The sequence below is a fragment of the Psittacula echo genome (assembly GCF_963264785.1).
Source record: "Psittacula echo genome assembly, chromosome: 3".
Classification (NCBI taxonomy): Eukaryota; Metazoa; Chordata; class Aves; order Psittaciformes; family Psittacidae; genus Psittacula; species Psittacula echo.
The window spans coordinates 72,516,481-72,534,288 of NC_137736.1; the positions used below are offsets into that span (position 1 = coordinate 72,516,481).

At 41.0% G+C, this 17,808-nt stretch overlaps 1 protein-coding gene across 1 annotated transcript in view; it reads left to right on the forward strand.

Moving 5' to 3' along the window:
* Positions 1–6,490: 6,490 nt before the first annotated feature.
* Positions 6,491–17,808, forward strand: part of STK24 (serine/threonine kinase 24) — a gene marked incomplete at both ends in the record, with an annotated part of 57,482 nt that continues 46,164 nt past the window's right edge. Inside the window, 4 exon segments of the mRNA XM_080612940.1 lie at positions 6,491–6,514; positions 11,432–11,453; positions 11,456–11,508; positions 11,511–11,693. Of these exon segments, the coding sequence (XP_080469066.1) occupies positions 6,491–6,514; positions 11,432–11,453; positions 11,456–11,508; positions 11,511–11,693 (282 nt within the window).

Here is a 17,808-nt window from a genome sequence, read left to right on the forward strand (position 1 = left end):
CTGTGTCTGACCTATGGAAAGCAGAGGAAACTTCACCTCAGGATGGCTGTAGTGAAGTGTGGTTTCCAGCTCAGATTAAGTTAGCATGAAATGGTGCCAGTGCTGAAGGAGTAGGTGGTTGCTGAGAGGGGCAGTCCTTAGGCAGTTAAAACCCCTAATGACACTGTACCCTCATCCTCACATGAGCTGCTTGGAAGCCTGGAACTTCATTTTGAAGGTCAACTGAAATGCTTTAAAAATAATCTCTACAGAAGTTGGTTAAACACCTGAATCATTAAATACAAACGCTTTCTGTGTGTAAAAATCACAGATACACGTATTTTAAAAGTGCTTCTTTCTTTAACAGACAGAACATAACTACATGGTCTTGGGTTTCTGCTGGAAGAATGGCATAAAAACACATGGTAAAATCTTGAGCTGTAATAACAATGGGTTAGAATCATAGAATCATAGAATAGTTAGGGTTGGAAACGACCTTAAGATCATCTAGTTCCAACCCCCCTGCCATGGGCAGGGACACCTCACACTAAACCATGCCACCCAAGGCCTCATCCAACCTGGCCTTGAACACCACCAAGGATGGAGCACTCACAACCTCCCTGGGCAACCCATTCCAGTGCCTCACCACCCTCTCAGTAAAGAATTTCTTCCTTAGATCCAATCTAAACTTCCCCTGTTTAAGTTTTAACCCGTTACCCCTTGTCCTGTCACTACAGTCCCTGATGAATAGTGCATCCCCAGCATCCTTTTTATTTACTTTTTTTAATTCACATTTTATCTAATTTAATTCACTAATTTACTTAATTCACTAATTTAATTCACATTTGATCTGTTCAAATGGTTACCAAAGGATTTGCTTGCCTTCATCTTATTTGAGAAGTGATGCTAACACTACTTTTTTAACCTGTATCATTGTGCAAAGACTGAAATATCATGAAATACAAGTAGTCAGTAGATCTTGCAACATTTTAAAAAGTTATATTCAATAGTAGTGATAGTTTATTTCTACCTTCATGTATTTCACTGTCCTTTGAAAGTCTTTGGGTAACATGATTCATTGCTAGGCAGCCGCTGTCTTGTAAAAAAATACCTTTGGGCTAGAAGCTTATGATGTTGACAGTTATAATGGTTGTTCTCTTCATAGCTATTAGTCTTGACAACAGTCATGTTGATGCTTTTCAGAATTTCTCTAATTCACATTAAGATTCTGTTTGTTTTCTCTCTCTAAAACCAAAATTTCATCTTTCTCTGTTGGAATATTTGAGAATTTTCTACCACATTAATTTCCAAAAGAATATGTGTTTTCCACAAAATGGAAACCATCATTTATGTTACAGGTTCAGTGAACTTGCAAACTCATCTGTATAGACAGTAGGTTTCTTCACCTGCTTATCTTTTGGGATTTACTCAAATGAGTACATTTCTTGTATCTGAATAGTTGGAGAATACAGCAAAATTGACTTGGGGCTACATTGACAAACAGATAAAATTTTTCCATTTTCAGATACTGGAAGGCTGCTATGAGGTTAGAAACTTTAATATTCTTTCATAAAAGCAAACACAGAACTGCATCACATTCTTTGAGAAAACTGCTCACAGAAATAAGTGAATGGCTATAGTGTCAGCCTCTATACAAGTGTGGAAGGCAGATATGCCATAGGCTGAGGAGCCTCTGTACTACCTGCAAACAGCAGAAATCCAAAGTCCAGTGAAGTTGATGAGAATCTTTTCACCGATAGCGATATGCTGAGCCCCTCAGTACACATAACTACAGCACCTTTCCATATCTGATCCAGGTGGGTGGTGTGTTGGCACTGGTGAGCTTTTCAGGAGAAGCGTGGGGAAGGTCATGATTTGCACTAAGGGAGTCTGTGAGGAAGGTGCAGTTGGGGGCAGGATATATTCTAGATGAAAGAAACAGAATGAGCAGAGCTGAGAGTAGATGTGTTAGACAGTGGCTGTACTTAAGAAACTACAACCAGATCCAGGAAGAACAGACTGTCCAGGTGAGTTCTGCACACTCTGTGTAGTAGAAATTTGCATTTAGCCCAAGTAAGTCTGCACACAAAGTGTCTAGTGGGCTTGTCTCTGTATTTTGTGCTGTACGCAGAAGATACAGATTCAGTACAGACAATTCTTGGTACCAATACCTGTGTATTTCTCACTTACGCCTCATCAGAAAATAAATGCAGGTTTGTGGCCTCCTGTAGTTCCCTCAGATTCGTTCTACCATCAGCCACAGCACAGGCAAATCCCTCTGCTAACAGGAGACATTGGGATGGGAAGTCTGTGCAGCTCTGTCACTCCACCGCAGTGTTAATATGAGCCTACAGCCCATAACTCCCCCTGTAAATTTACTTATGAGCAGGAAAGAATACCAGTGCTGATGTGGAGCAGTAAAACCTGCCCTTCCTTGCAAGTAAAGCATCAGGTATGCACTATCTCAGTTGGAAGAAGAGATATGATCAGTCCAAAATCCCCAGGAAGTCTGCTGTCATAAAGAAGATAGAAGGAAAACTGAGCTGGCAACTGTAAATGCCGAAGGAGCACAAGGCTTTGGGATCTTGCCAAGGGTCTGGTGCAAGTGGGAAGTTGTGGCAGATTTTTGTGAATGAAAGAAGGTCTGCAGGAGGAGGTGGAAGATGGCTGGAGTGTGTCAGAGCACCGTGGGCACTGGAGGAACTTACTGGGTAACTACTTTTAGAAGGCTGTGGGATGGGAACGATGGGGAGTGTGGGAAGGCACATGCGCAGGACCTGCATTTTTGTGGTGGCAGTTATTACAGGCTGTAACTGTCCCACACACATTCTTAGTGGGGATGATGGTAGGTTCAAATGTTAGAAAACAGCTTACAGCCTGTAATTTATTTTCTTAATAGAAACCCTCACAAAATCACAAACTCACAGTCTTGGGGCTATTTGTGAGTTCAGGCTTTTCAGTCTTGAGTGTTACGTTTTGGGGCTTAGAAGGTTGTAGGATAATGTTCCTGAGTACTTAGGGTCTGACCATGCACAGCTCTGGGCTTAAAACATGGGCGGGAGCATTTATTGCTGCAAGCTGAGAAGGTGGATTTTGTGGTATGAAAGACCTGGAGCCACCATCCTACTCCATACAGGACATTCTGGATGGAGTTTCACCTTCTACTTCATCTGAGCTAACTGCAAGCTGCCAGTGGATGAGATGTGCTGGACTCCCTCCCTACCTCACTCGTTTTCCCTGTTGCATGACGCCTAGAGACTGCTGCCACAGGAGGATAAACCAGCAGGATGTGAATGCATTTCCTGTGGGATCGATGAACTGATTCAAGCCACCATGTGGGCATGTGATTACTAATGCAAGGACAGGAACCAGGGGTGGGAAAAAGGAAGAGCAGGATCAGTACTTTGGCAGCAGACCACAGTTAAATGGGATTAAGCGCAACATGAAGCTGTACCCTAAAAAACCTATCACATCATAATGATTTTCATTTGCTACCAAAACCCTAGACTGACAGCTGAAACTTGTAGGAATCCACATACTTTTGTGTTCAACTAATGCAATACGCTTTTACCAACACAAGAATTTTCATGTAGCTTCTGCCACATCACAAGATTAATGAAGGATAAAATGAGATAACTCTTGAATTAAAATAGTGAATAGTGCAATTGATTGTAAGACCACTACTTATCAGCTATCAGCTAGATATAGTGCAACTTCTTCTGCAGGGACAACTGCAGCCTGCAAGCAAACATCTTGGATCTGTGATGACATGCACTGTCTAGGGACACAGTTATAGGTTAGAGCATATCATCACGATTACAGGGTCGCCCTTAATGGATCCATTTAGTCTGGAGGTTTTGCTAGTCTGCTGTTTACATAGACATTAGTCTGAGATAAGAACTGATGTCTCTATTATAAAATGTGACATGTGAGAAAAAGATAGAGAAGGTATGTTTTCTTCTGTTTGCATATGTTTGCTTGGTGTGACAAGGTGCTAAGAGAAAGGTTTATAAAAAGCAGGATTTAGTGAAATGATGCTCTTTGGGGGCAGAGACACAGTGCAGTATAATCAATCTCATGTTTCTCACTGAGCTCTAGGTCCCCATCTAATTTTAATTGTCTGCCTGGAATACTAGAATACTTTCAGGCACTTACATTCTGCTCATTATTAATAAACGGCATACAAACTTGAGACATTTCTTCCATTTCCTGCCTCATCCCGGCTTATGCATTATGATTGCAAGAAAGTGAACTTTCTCCCCTAACAAGAATCTCAAAACCCTGCAATTTTTTATGAATGCTATGAAGTACATCACTGCAGAAAGTGAAATAAATAGAGAATAGCATGTTTTATACAAACATAGCATGTTTCTTTGAGGAGCATAATTTAACAGTTTTCCCTTCAGCATCCATGAAACTTAAAGCAGAACGTCATTGTTTGAACTTCAAACTCTGCTTCTGTAACAGACAAAATCATTTTCTGATGAGATGACTTCTTGAACCACAACTTAAATGTACAGCCAAATCCAGCTACAGAAAGCAATCTGTGCTTTAGAAGCTATGTAAGCTTCCTCTGCTGGCATAAATACATTGCCACAGGGTTACCCATGGCCTGTTCAGAGGAAGAACAGCTCCATCACGAACTTTGTAGGGGGAATCCCTTTCCACAAAACAATTGAAACCCAAAATTTTCAAATTTTGGTGGAAACATAGAAACACCCAATGTTTTTTAGGGGTAAGATCCCCACATAGTTTGAAAGCTCACTAGGAACTAATCTTGTAGAGAATACACAGATAAAGATAAGAAAAACATTAGTCCTCAACAACACAATAATTTTTTTGTTATTAACAGGGAAATACGCATTTCTCCTTCAGCACAGTAGAAGAATGTCAGAATGTGGGTATTGCAAATATCCTTAGTGAGGCCCTACAAGAAAAGAAGCTTTCTGGACAAACTTTATGAACATGAAGTAGCTAAATCAGTGAATGAAAACCCACAGATATAATTATAGTTCATTTCTGCACCCTGAGTCATCCTGACTATGGGTTCTCATTTCAGACCAATGCCCAGCCCTTTCTGCTTTTCTTTGTGAGAGGTTTGCTCAAATGGGATTATTCTTCCACAGATGAGCCAGGGTGTAGGGGAGGGGTGAGGAGAAGCCTGACGTCAGGGCTCTGTTACCTCTTTTGGATAGCTCTCTTGCAGCTTATATACCCAGCCTTGCAGCATACAAGTTCTACTGCACTGTTCCCTACCAACTCTCCATCACTGGATGAAATCCCTTCAGCCATGTCCTGTTTAACCAAGAAGAAATTAGAACCCAAATAAAAATCTTCACTGCCAGACATGCAGCATTTCTACCCATTATCCAATTCAGAAATGGCTGAACAGTTTTTTTCTGGACTGTAGGTAGCTAAACCTTTAGCATGCAAATATATATTATTTAAGCTTTTAAAAAAAGTTTCTAAATGGTAATATGCCAGTTCAGCCATGATAGTTCAGTTTAATCCTTTCCTCACATAAGTCAAAAGAATGGATTCTGATAGCTTATTTCTTCTCATTCATTCTGTTCCTGATGTCAATATAAAACCACATGAAAAGGGATGAGACTCAGCTGGCTATATGGGTAAGCTATTTGATTGTTTCAATGTTCATGTACTGTACATGAAGCTTAAAGCCTGACTTTCCCTCTCTGATTTTCATTACTCCTACTCTCCAGAGTTGTGTCATTTTTTTTCTCTTCTAGTACTCTAATTTATCAAAACTTAATACTCTTTTTAATTTGTCCTAGTAAAGACTATAAAGTGACATTGGGAAGCGAGGAATGAGCTGTTTCTAACGTGCTGCTGTTGTGTAAACAATTCTTCCATGAATTGGTCAATTTTTTAAATTTAAAAATATTATTTTTTGCCCCCTACTACATCTCACGGCAGTGACCTCTATTTGTGTTGTTACCTGCCTTTCTGTATTTTAAAGTTTCTGTCCGATAGCTCTTGTTATGAGAAAAAGTGCACGATGACTCCCTTGTCACCATCTTCAGGCCATCCATGAGCTTACAGAACTCTACTACAAGTTCATTACAAGTCTCTTTCCTAAGCTGAGGGGTCACAATGTGTATAATTTCTCCACCTAGAGAATTTTTGCCAAATCTTTGAAAGTAACAGTGTTGCCTCACTTATTCTTTATTCTTTTCCTAATAACTCCCAATTTATCTTTTGACTGTTTCAAACTCAGTGACAGCCAAGATTTCCTTCTTGGCTCGTTAGGAACTCTGGTGTGTAAAGCTGAATTCTTTTCCCATATGCTTTCCTCCTGTACAGTTATCAATACTGAACTCTCATCTGCTGGTATGTCACTCAGCAGTCACTCATTCTGAGATTCTTCTGCAACTCCTTGTGCTTCAGTTTAGTTTTTACCTTGTGATACTTGGCAACATGAGACTATTTTATCATTTCTCTTTAGTTGCTTTTCTAGGTCATTCATGGATATGTTAAGCAAGATCAGTCCCAGATGGATTCCTGTGACAGTCTACTGGTAACAGCCTCTCCTATGAAATGATTTTGTTTTTTTTCTTTCTTCTCTATCATCACTTACAGACGGATATGAGGACCTCTCTTTTTACCTCAGGAGCACTTAAATTCTTTAAGGTCTGTTTCTGAAAATCCTTGTTAAAGCTACTTTGCATTACATAATACAGGCAAGTATCATACATTTCACATGTTGGTATTCAAAATGGAGCCTTACAACAAACTATTGAGAGTTTATTTCTGAGTACATCACACATCAGGCTATGAACAGGGCAGTTTAAAAAAGGATAAAACTAGGAGCCTAATATATACAGCTAAGAGAAGAAATGACACATTTTCACACAGGTTGTTAAAAAGAGTGTACTATGAAACTGATAAGTCAAGAAAGCATAGAAAAAGGAAACAGGAAAGACAAGAGATAATGCTGGATAAAGATGATAAGGAAGCTAGAAAAGAATCCAGTCACAAGCTGAGCATCGAACAGTATGGCACTGCGATGATTCAGTTAATTCTACAGCCATCAGGCCATGGATGGCAGGATACCCCTGCTGCCATGCAGGATGGACAAACTCAACCCTATCTGCGGGGAGTCTCCATAATTCCATTGCCACCTTACTGCAAGCAATATTGTCACGTGTTCAGCCCTCTCATTCTTCTCTCTTCCACAGGTAAATTTGGTGCCTGCTACTTATTCACTATTACATTTCTCACATGCTATATTTTGTGGATAAATGCCCCATTAGTTACAATCCACAGTGCTTTTTCTGCAGTGTGTTTATGTTAGTGTAGGATTATTTACTTACTTATGGCATATTACAAATTCTGAAAGAGCTTATTTGAGAAGTTTCAGTCTTAGTAAGGAACATGGTTTTTTCTTCAGGGGTAGTTTATAAACAGAAGTTTACAGTCGCTGCCATTTCAGTTATGCAATTATATTTTCCTTTTGTAACTTTTTTCTTATATAACTATAAATCTCTGCATGTTCAAAGTATCACTTTAAATTGAAGCAAACCAGGCATTGAAAAGTCTACGCATAAAATAAATGGAACCTTTGCATGCTGGAAACATCTGGCTTCAAAAAGATACAACAGAGAACTGTCTTAATGATAAGAACTGTTTATTTTTGAAGTCTTTGTCATTTTACTGGGATGGTAGGTTAGCATAACATGTAATCATTCTATTTTTAATAACGATTTCTGCAAGAGTAGCCTGAGAGATTAAAACCAGCATTTTTTGGAGTATAATACACAAAATCCTTTTTTCTCAGAAAATGTTCAGAAAATGAGAGGAAAATTTGCAAGGCTTCTGCTGTTTTGTCTGTGAGGGCAGAGATGAAAATTACACTGAAAGATTAGCATTTACAAAATTAATAGCAAACAAACACATCCATTATTTTAAGATTACATTCAAAACCATTTTGGTAAAAATTTCTTCAGGTCCAGGGGAGAAACTGAAAGGGTATCAGAACATAGATACAGTATAAAATACTGAAGCTGACAGAAATTTGACATTCTAAGACATTGTTCTGACTTTATGAAAACTTAACTTGGCCTGGTGTATGGTATATGACACAGTTTTGAATCTGCTCCTTTGTTTTCCCATATTTAACAAGTAAGTCTGCTCATAAAGCTTATTCCACTGGCTCAAACGACCATTTTTAGGTAGTCTGTTGTTGAACATGTAATGCAGAACTTTGAAACCATGAGATGAAATAAATCCATGATATTTATGCCATCAGTAGTGGCATATGAGTGAGAGAAAGGGCTCACAGTGGCTCAGGGCTAGGAGCTTACATGGGGAAAATTACTTCAGACCAGCTAGAACACGAGAAGATTTTTTTTATGCTGTGCACACATAAATTGTGTGACATCTACTTAAATAAGACAAAGGTTATGGTTTGGGACTTATTATGTAGAAGACAGAGGAAGAGAGCTTAGTTCTCAGGGTTATAATTAAATTGCCTAAATCACGGGACTATCTTTTTCTGTGGTGTGATTCCTCCTCCCCATCTATCAAACTAAATGTAGAAAGGGAATTTGCAAGATAGAACATAAAGAACTCTAGCAGATCAAGTATATGTTTCTTGTGGAAATTATTTAAGTCCCAAAGAATATACTCATAGACAGAAAATTATAGCTTTATACCTTTTATAATGCAAAAGATAAAACTTAAGTTTTATCTTGTTCAACATCTTTGTTGATGACGTGGACGGTGGGATTGAGTGCACCCTCAGCAAGTTTGCCGATGACACCAAGCTGTGTGGTTCGGTTGATACGCTGGAGGGAAGGAATGCCATCCAGAGGGACCTGGACACGCTTGTGAGGTGGGCTGATGCCAACCTTATGAAGTTTAACCATGCCAAGTGCAAGGTCCTACACCTGAGTCAGAGCAATTCCAGGCACAGCTACAGGTTGGGCAGAGAAGAGATTCAGAGCAGCCCTGCAGAGAAGGACTTGGGGGTGTTGGTCAAAGAGAAAATGAACATGAGCCGGCTTCAGTGTGCGCTCTCAGCCCAGAAAGCCAACCGTATCCTGGGCTGCATCAAGAGGACCGTGACCAGCAGGTTGAAGGAGGTGATCCTGCCCCTCTACTCTGCTCTCGTGAGATCTCACTTGGAGTATTGTGTGCAGTTCTGGTGTCCTCAACATAAAAAGGAATGGAACTGTTGGAACAAGTCCAGAGGAGGGCCACGAGGATGATCAGAGGACTGGAGCACCTCCCATATGAAGACATGCTGAGAAAGTTGGGGCTGTTCAGCCTGGAGAAGAGAAGGCTGCGTGGAGACCTCATAGCAGCCTTCCAGTATCTGAAGGGGGCCTACAAGGATGCTGGGGATGGACTCTTCATCAGGGACTGTAGTGACAAGACAAGGGGTAACGGGTTGAAACTTAAACAAGGGAAGTTTAGATTGGATATAAGGAAGAAGTTCGTTACTGTGAAGGTGCTGAGGCACTGGAATGGGTTGCCCAAGGAAGCTGTGAATGCTCCATCCTTGGCAGTGTTCAAGGCCAGGTTGGACAAAGCCTTAGGTGACATGGTTTAGTGTGAGGTGTCCCTGCCCACGGCAGGAGGGTTGGAACATGATGATCTTAAGGTCCTTTCCAACCCTAACTATTCTATGATACCTTTTTTATTTTCACTCTGCACCTGGGTGTATAACTGCGGAAAAAAAGTAAAGAAACTGATAAAGATGGTATCATAATGACTATATAGAAAAGAGCAAAATAAAACTGCACAGGCAAAGGTAAGCCTGACATTTTCTCAAGGAGGATTTTTAATATTATGTAAGGTAGGGAAAGCTCAGTAGTGCTCATGGGACAAAGGAAAAGGTTGAATTTCTCTCTAGCAAGTGAAAAAAAAGCTACTATGAACAGTGGAGCAGCCACTGAGATACTAAAGCTCTACCTCTTTTAGAAAAAGATGACTGTAAAAATGCTTTAGAAAACAAATAGAAAGTTTGATATGGGTTGTTGTGACTGTTATTTGTCTTTTGACTAAGGTAAAACTCAATTGAAAGCTTCAACATTTCTGAGAAAATTACGTATCAATGAACAGTAGAAACATTTTCATATTTCCTGAAGTTAAACCACCCATAATTTAAATTCCATTCCAGCATTAAGGCAACTAGCAACTCCTTCATGAACAACTTCTCGAGGAACTCCAATGGTTTGATTTTCTACACAATTTTTATCCATGATCCTTTCTGTGTTTCACTGTACTCAAGAGCTGGTATATTTAGTGTAATTTCTTGGGGAAACAATCAGTGTGTGTGTACGTAGACAAATAAGGCTGTTTGCTAATTTTGAGTTTGACTGAGGGGTAGAAATCTAGAGACATTTATGTTTCTACAGGTTTCAGGAAAACAAGACTGTGTAGCATTAGCTCAGACCATATTAGGTAAGAATACCGTAACTATAGGAAAAACTTCAGTGGGAATTCTAACTGGATATCAATAAGACTATTTTACATTTCATAGAATGACAGAATGGTCTGGGTTGGAAAGGACCTTAACATCATCCAGCTCCATCCCCCTGCCATGGGCAGGGACACCATCCACTAGACCAGGTTGCTCAAAGCCCCATCCAGCCTGGCCTTGAACACTGTCAGGGATGGGGCAGCCACAGCTTCTCTGGGCAACCTGTGCCAGTGCCTCACCACCATCATAGTGAACAATTTCTTCCTGATATCTAACCTAAACTTCCCCTATGTAAGCTTAAACGCATTACTACTTGTTCTATCACAACAGTCCCTGATGAAGAGTCCCTCTCTGGCATCCTTGTAGGCTCTCCTCAGATTCTGGAAGGCTGCTATGTTTCCTGCAGGTAAGATATTTGTACAAACTTTCTAGTGAATTACCTACCAAAAAGCAATTTATGCTGTGGTGGATGCTCAGCCCTCTCTTTAATGCAGTTAAAAAGATGGTGAACTGTTGTCCTGTGGGTCCCAGACCCACTGGCTGACAGATTTCAATAATTTTAATACTCATGAGATCATGCAGCTTTTTGGGAGGTAAAAAAAGGAGAGAATCTTTGGCACTCCATAGTGCACTGGAAATTGTGTGATGGAACTCTTTACTCTCATCTTAAATAAGCCAAGTAAAGGGAATGCATCATCGTCAGGTTCTGGAGGGTTGTGCTTGGGCTCAGGGTTTCTCTTGTGTGTAGGAGACCTGCCTGGTGACCCACTCTTCTTCCATTGAGGAGGTGCTGTGGAAGCACAACTGTCATTTGGTTTGCTGCTTTTGCAACTTCAGACAGGAAGTCAAGTGCTTCCTGAAACCATATACCTCAGCACAGCAATAGCGTTACCCTGACCTTTCTTGGAGCGTCCAAGCGAAAGGGAGGCAGGAAAAGGACATACCACAAAATGTTTAGCGTTTCTGCCGTCTCGATCTACCGCCTCACCCCGGCTGTCTTATTTTAAGCGAGCAGCCTCCGAGCCTGATGCTCGCCTGCTTCACCTGTGCTGCCTCACCGGCAGCCGGCAGGCCGCCCTTCGCCGGGGCGGCGGGAGAGAACAAGCGGCTCTTCAGCTGCGGGCTGGCTCCACCGAAACCGCGAAGGACGAGACACAGCAAATCCCACAAGGCCGCTGTCCTGGTGCCTGCGGCCCTGGGGACGATGCAAGCCCGGCGCTCGGGGACAGGCACCGCCAGAGCCGCTCAGGCCGGGTCTCCGTACACCGTGGTACGTACGGTCGGGGGGCGCTCGAACCCCTTCGTCCTCCCGCTCCCCTTCACCGTTAGGCGATGGCGGCGGGAGGGGGGACGACGAGGCGGGCAACGGGCGGGGCCGCGCGGGCAGGTACCCGGTTGGCAGGGGCGGGGCGGGCGCGCGCGCATGCTGCCGTTGCCCCCCCCTCAGGTTTGTCATCGTGTCGCCGGCCGGAGGAGGAAGAGGAAGGGGAGGGAGGGAGAGAGAGGAGGGATGAGGCCGCCGGCGTTTGCATCCGTGACGGGGGCTTGAGTAGCTCCGTGCTTGGGACCGCCCCTTTCCCACCACTGGCGCCGTTCGCTCGGGGCGAAGGGCTGTGTGTGAACGTGGACATGAGCTAAGCCCTGTCCCCGGGAACGGCCTGAGCAGACCCGGCTCCCTTTCTCCTTCCCTCCTTGTGCCCCGTCTCTGCCGACGCCGCCGCCATGGCTCACTCCCCCGTGCAGGCGGGTCTGCCGGGGATGCAGGTGAGGATCATCTGCCGGGCGAAGGGAGCGGCGAGCCCCAAGGGCAGGACCTTCGCCGCCTCCCCCCGCGACTGGGGATGGGGGGAACGGTGTGATGGGGCGCTGAGCGAGCCGGTACCGGGGTTCTCTGGTTTGGAGGGGGGACAAGGCGAGGGGGACCCGGCCCCGGGGTCTGGGCTGGGGACATGAGCGGGATCCCCTTGTAACCAGTGGAAACGACCCGTGCTGTCCGCACTTCGCGTAATGCCTAACGAAGTCCCTCCGCCTGGTGAATCTTTCCCTTCCTCTCTCCTTCCTCAGTATCCTCTGTTTTGCTGCGCGGCTGCGGAGCGGAGCGTGGTTTGTCTTCCCCTCCTCCCGTCCAGTAATTCTCAGTGTTTTAATTCATGAAGCAAAGCGTGCCTTGATGGGCGACTCTCAGTCCCGTTATTTTGACGTGATTAAGGGGAAACATACATAAAAACGGGGCCTGAAAACGTTGACCTTCAGCGCATGCTGCAGTGCCCATCTCTGTGGTGCTGGCTAGTGGGAGTGCTGTCTTGAGGTGGGCGTCCAGGGATTGTGTTTGGCTCTTGTCTCAGGCACTGGGAGTAGGTTAGTTGCTGTTGTTATACGATGGAATTTGCTGGTTCTGTGTTATAATTATCTTTTGAAACAAGTGGTGTGGCTTTCTAGTAACTGAGACGCCTTTCATCTGCCTGTTTTTCTTAGTTCAGATGCAACCTACTGCCAGAAAAACATTAAGGTCATTGGTATGTGTGTGGTGTTATTCTAGTGTTTCCAACATCTTATTAGAAACTTCCCTGTCCCCACCTCCAAAAGGAAAACTTATGAACAGCAAGTTAAGTTTTTCTGAATTTATCTCCTGGATTGAAAGTTTTCGTGCTTAATTTGATTTAAGTATTGATTTATTCTGGTTTGTTTTTCCACGAGTCAAGATTCAAAGTCACGAATCTGTTTTCTTTACATAACCTGAGGATTTGAATTTAAAATGTTACGTGCTTAGGCATAGCATGAATTCTATGCTCAGGCATAGTACTGGATGCCAAATAGATTACTCAGGCCCTCACTCTGAACTGATTAATTTATTGCTCTGCAGGTACTGCTGTTGAGTGCTCAAGTTCACCTTCCAAATGTGAGCAGTTTGCCGATTGCCAGAGACAAAGGATTTCTTGCTTTGGCTAGGTCTAGGTTAATGTTGCATTTTTTTTATCCTTTTGAAGCATGTTAGAACCAAGATAATGACCTATTTACTTTAAAACAGAACCTGTAATGTTTTAGAATTAAGAAGTCAGATTTGTAGCTGCTCAGAAGTGAGAGGATAAAGACCATTCCAGCAATATGTGTGTACTGCTTATGTGTGTCATTGCATGATCTCTCTGAGGACATATGGTTTTTATTGACTTGATTTGTTATTTAGTTTGTGATACTGTTAGGTGTACTAAATGGGTAGATATTCAGGTTTTTTGTTAGATCATATAATTTTGAAGTTTACTTCTAATCTCTTTTTATTCAGGACAGTATTATTTTTCTTACGAACTTTTATGGTATTTTATGAGAGTTTCTGAAGTGTGAACTTTACCAGTGTAAAAACAAACAAATCCAAACAAACTCCAAAGTAAAGACTTGCTGATAGGTAGAGGCATGAAGTCTGTCATCAATGTAAATAATACTTGCTAATTTTCTGCACCCAGTTCAAGATGTCTATATACTCTGACAGAATGAAAATGGATATAGCAGTCTTTTGATGGTTTGTTTTCAGTACATGATTCTATGTGCTTGTACTTGCAGATAATGTTCAAAGAGGAAGGTACATGCAATGTGTGACATCTACTTATATAAGATAAAAGTTATGGTTTGGGACTTACAATGTAGAAGAGAGAGGACTAGAGCTTAATTCTTAGGGTTATAATTAAATTGCCTAAATCACGGGACTATTTTTTTTTTTTCTGTGGTGTGATCTCTCCTCCCCATCTACCAGCTTCTGCAACAAACGGTATAAGCAGTGTCACTGACAAGTTATGCAGCTTTTTTTTTGCTTTCTTTGCTGTGCTTACACAAGAGAGCAGTCAGTATCCTAGCTGTGAACAAGAGTAACTTCTTGACCCCCAAAAATCACATGCAGGGACAAAGCTTTATTAATGCTGTTTGGTGTAAGCCAAGTACTGTGTAAATAGAGCAGAGGAACGAAGGATTAATGTATTTCTCTCTGAGCAACATCTCTGATCAATGTTTGAAGAGTGATGCATAAAAAGTGAGTGGGTAGAAAGTGAGCCAAAGGAATGAAAAACTGTGGAGGAAATGTAGGATGGTGCTGGCAAGTTGTCAAAACCTGAGATTTGCTGTCTGCTGCAAAGTGGCCATGTTGTAACCTGAATAAAACTGAGCTGGGTTTTGACCTAGATTTCTATACGTGCAGATAAGTTTGGACCCAAAGATTATGCTGCCCTTGGTTTTAAGGGCTTTGTGTAGGTACGCATTTGAGTGTGTGCCGTGAAGGTGCATCATTACTCAACTGAGATCATGTTGTCTTCCTTATTTGTGCTTTACAGAAGTTGCCTGGGGAAAATCCTTGTTTGTAATGCCTGAGATTTCTGTAAGGCTGGCTTGGAATAAGTGTGTATGACCTTGATTTCCAGACTGGCCTGCATTCCAAGGCTGTGATAAGCTTCTATAGCTTGTTTATGGAATCTATACTTTAAATAATAAAGTACTGTGTTTATACATTTATAGTAAGTGTGCTTGGTGAACCATAACATATTTCGGAGTATGTTGGACCAAAATACTCGGGAAACGTAGGCTGGCAGAGAAAATCTTAGTGGATGAAGTTGCAGAACACAGTGCTGCAGTACATCAAGCTGTTGGATATGTGGCAGTAGCCAATTTGAAGGTAATTTTTAACAATAAAATACTAAAATAAAGAGTGATTAAATGTCTTTCTTCTCTCTTTCCCCACTTAAAAAGTTTTGGAGTTAAGCTGCATCTGGTTTGCTTGTATTTTTCTTTGTTTCTGAAGTTGGAGAACCAGAAAACCAGTTAGGTTGTGGGTGTGTTTTTTTGTGGGTTTTTTTTTTGTTTGTTTTGGTTTTGTGTCATTTTCTTTTTTTGTTTGTTGGGTTTTTTTGGTTTTGTCTTTTTTTTGTTTGGTTGGTTGGTTTGGATTTTTTTGTTGGTTTGTTTGTTTTGTTTGTTGGTTTTTTTTTTCTTTTACCTTAGTTTTTCTATGTACTTCTAATTGTGTGAAATAACTGTATGGAACAGTTTTTATTAACCTACTTTAAAATGAACCCTGTATTATGGTAAGACATAATGGTAAACAATAAGAATACTTTAAACTGCTATTGAGGAATGATAAATGGCTCTATCAGCTTCAGATCCTAGAGAAATGAGAAAACCCCACAGGTGGTTTACCTTTTGGAGTTCGCTGTGTTCAGGTGATACAGTAAATGCTACAGTTTAAAATGGATCTAAGTTTGACTTCTAGTTGTAATTCTAGGTGCTTCCACAGCAAAAGTAATTTCAGGTGAATAAGGGTTTCAAATATGCTTCTGTGGCATAATGCACACTGATACTGGTTAGAAATAATTATTGTCACCTTTTTGAGCTTGAGAAACTTCAGAAATTCAGCATATTTAATTGGAATTTATTCTTTCTAACACAGGGGAAGTTCAGGGTAGATATAAATAAGAGGCTCTGTACTGTGAGGGTGATGAGGCACTGGAACAGGTTGCCTAAGGAAACTGTGAATGCTCCATCCCTGGCAGTGTTCAAGGCCAGGCTGGACAGAGCCTTGGGCAACACAGTCTAGTATGAGGTGTCCCTGCCCATGGCAGGAGACTGGAACTAGGTGATCTTAAGGTCCTTTCCAACCCTAACCATTCTATGATTCTATAATTTCCTTATGGTAGTGTGTCTCATTACTGGAGATGGAAAATGAGAAATATGGAATGTGTATATTTGAATAATAAAAAACAATTTTGTGGGTTTTTTTCTCATGTAATTCTCAGTGAAACATCTAGATCTTAGTTTTAGACCTAGTTAATGCAGATAAACACTTTCATTCTAGCTCTTGTACCTTTCATTATATGTTTTGCTGACTAGTCTTCTAAAAAAAAAAAAAATCAGTTGGTGCTATTCATGATAATTATAGGTGTCTATCCTAGTTCAGCTGATTTTACTTTATTATCAATAGATAAAATTAATAGATAGCTCCCTTTGTTTCAAATTTTAAGGCTTCTTAAAATTTTCTTTTGTCGTTTTATTTTTGTTTAGATAAGTCCAAGACTATAAATTAAAATACTTCTAATATTTAGCTGCTCTTTGAAAATACAAATAGGGCTTGATACAGTGCAATAAAGTTGAGCGATTTATTTTCTGCTTACTGCATCCATTTTATTTTAGTTTCCTCTCAATTGCAGGAAATGATCTTGTGTATTGTATCAGTTATTCAGATATGGTGTATATGTGTTGCTGAAAGCAAAACCTTGTACAGTTTACAGTTTTCAGAAAGGCGAGATCCTGGGTAGCAAAATCTAAAGCTTCTTGGTCACAGAAGATTTTCCTGATGTGAAACCATCTTATATGGGTGTTTTGTGGAGATGGGCTTTTTTATTGTGATTTTTTTTTTTTTTTTTTTTTCCCCCAGTACAAATTTATGCTTTCTCTCCTTTGCTGCTTCTTGTGCAACTAGCTCTGTGGGGGGAAAAGTGAAAATAAAAGCTGCTTTATACTGGTCTGTGGTGAGGTGAATAGGCTTTGGATGATCTGCTTCAAAAGAGCAGGCATAGAGAAAAAAGAGCAAGTAAAATCAGTTGCCCAAATAAACTTGAGAACTTGAATATGGATACGACTTGTAATTCTTGTAAGTTAAAGAGAAAAATAGGGATTTAACCCTTTCCTACAATATCTGGATGAATAACCCTTCATAAAAAGAGGTTAGAAATAAGAACTGGAATGAGATGCAGAAAGACTCAGTTAAAGCTGTTTCTTAGTTCAGAATGGTTATAGATAAAGTTTAATCTAACTAGTTTGAATGTCAATAACACTTTCTGTTGAGCTATACAAGCAGATAGCATAGATGAGATGACTAGTATTCTCATCTACAGTTAGACGAGAATTAGAGATTCATAAAAATAAATACATTGTAAGACCTGTATAGCCCTTGCTATGAGGAGAGTACTAGAGAGGTGATACCAGAGTGGATGATACTGCTGGTTTCTCTAGGATTGCTCTTGACAGTTGGCGACTGAGAAGTGACCTTAGCATAAAAAAGGGCAATGCATGCTGATAAAATGTGCTGATGGTACAAAATTTAAAGGCATCTGTTGTGCTTTAGAGGCTGTTAGTGAAGAACTACACAACCTTGAGGATTTGAATTACTCAACAAAATAGCATGAAGTGCAAGGTGTCGTAAGTATGAATTATTTCAAAGAACATTTGCAGGAGGCTGGGAGCTCCTAGCTCCTTTCATTAGTTAGAAATGCAGAGACTTAGGAAGAGGTGAGTGGGTTTAGTTGGTCACAGCTGAGTTTGAGCCATGAGGCTAAATTGAATAAATAGAATCTGAGAATATATTGGACTATCTTTATTCTTAGACATGGGTGACAGTGATGTTAGATACT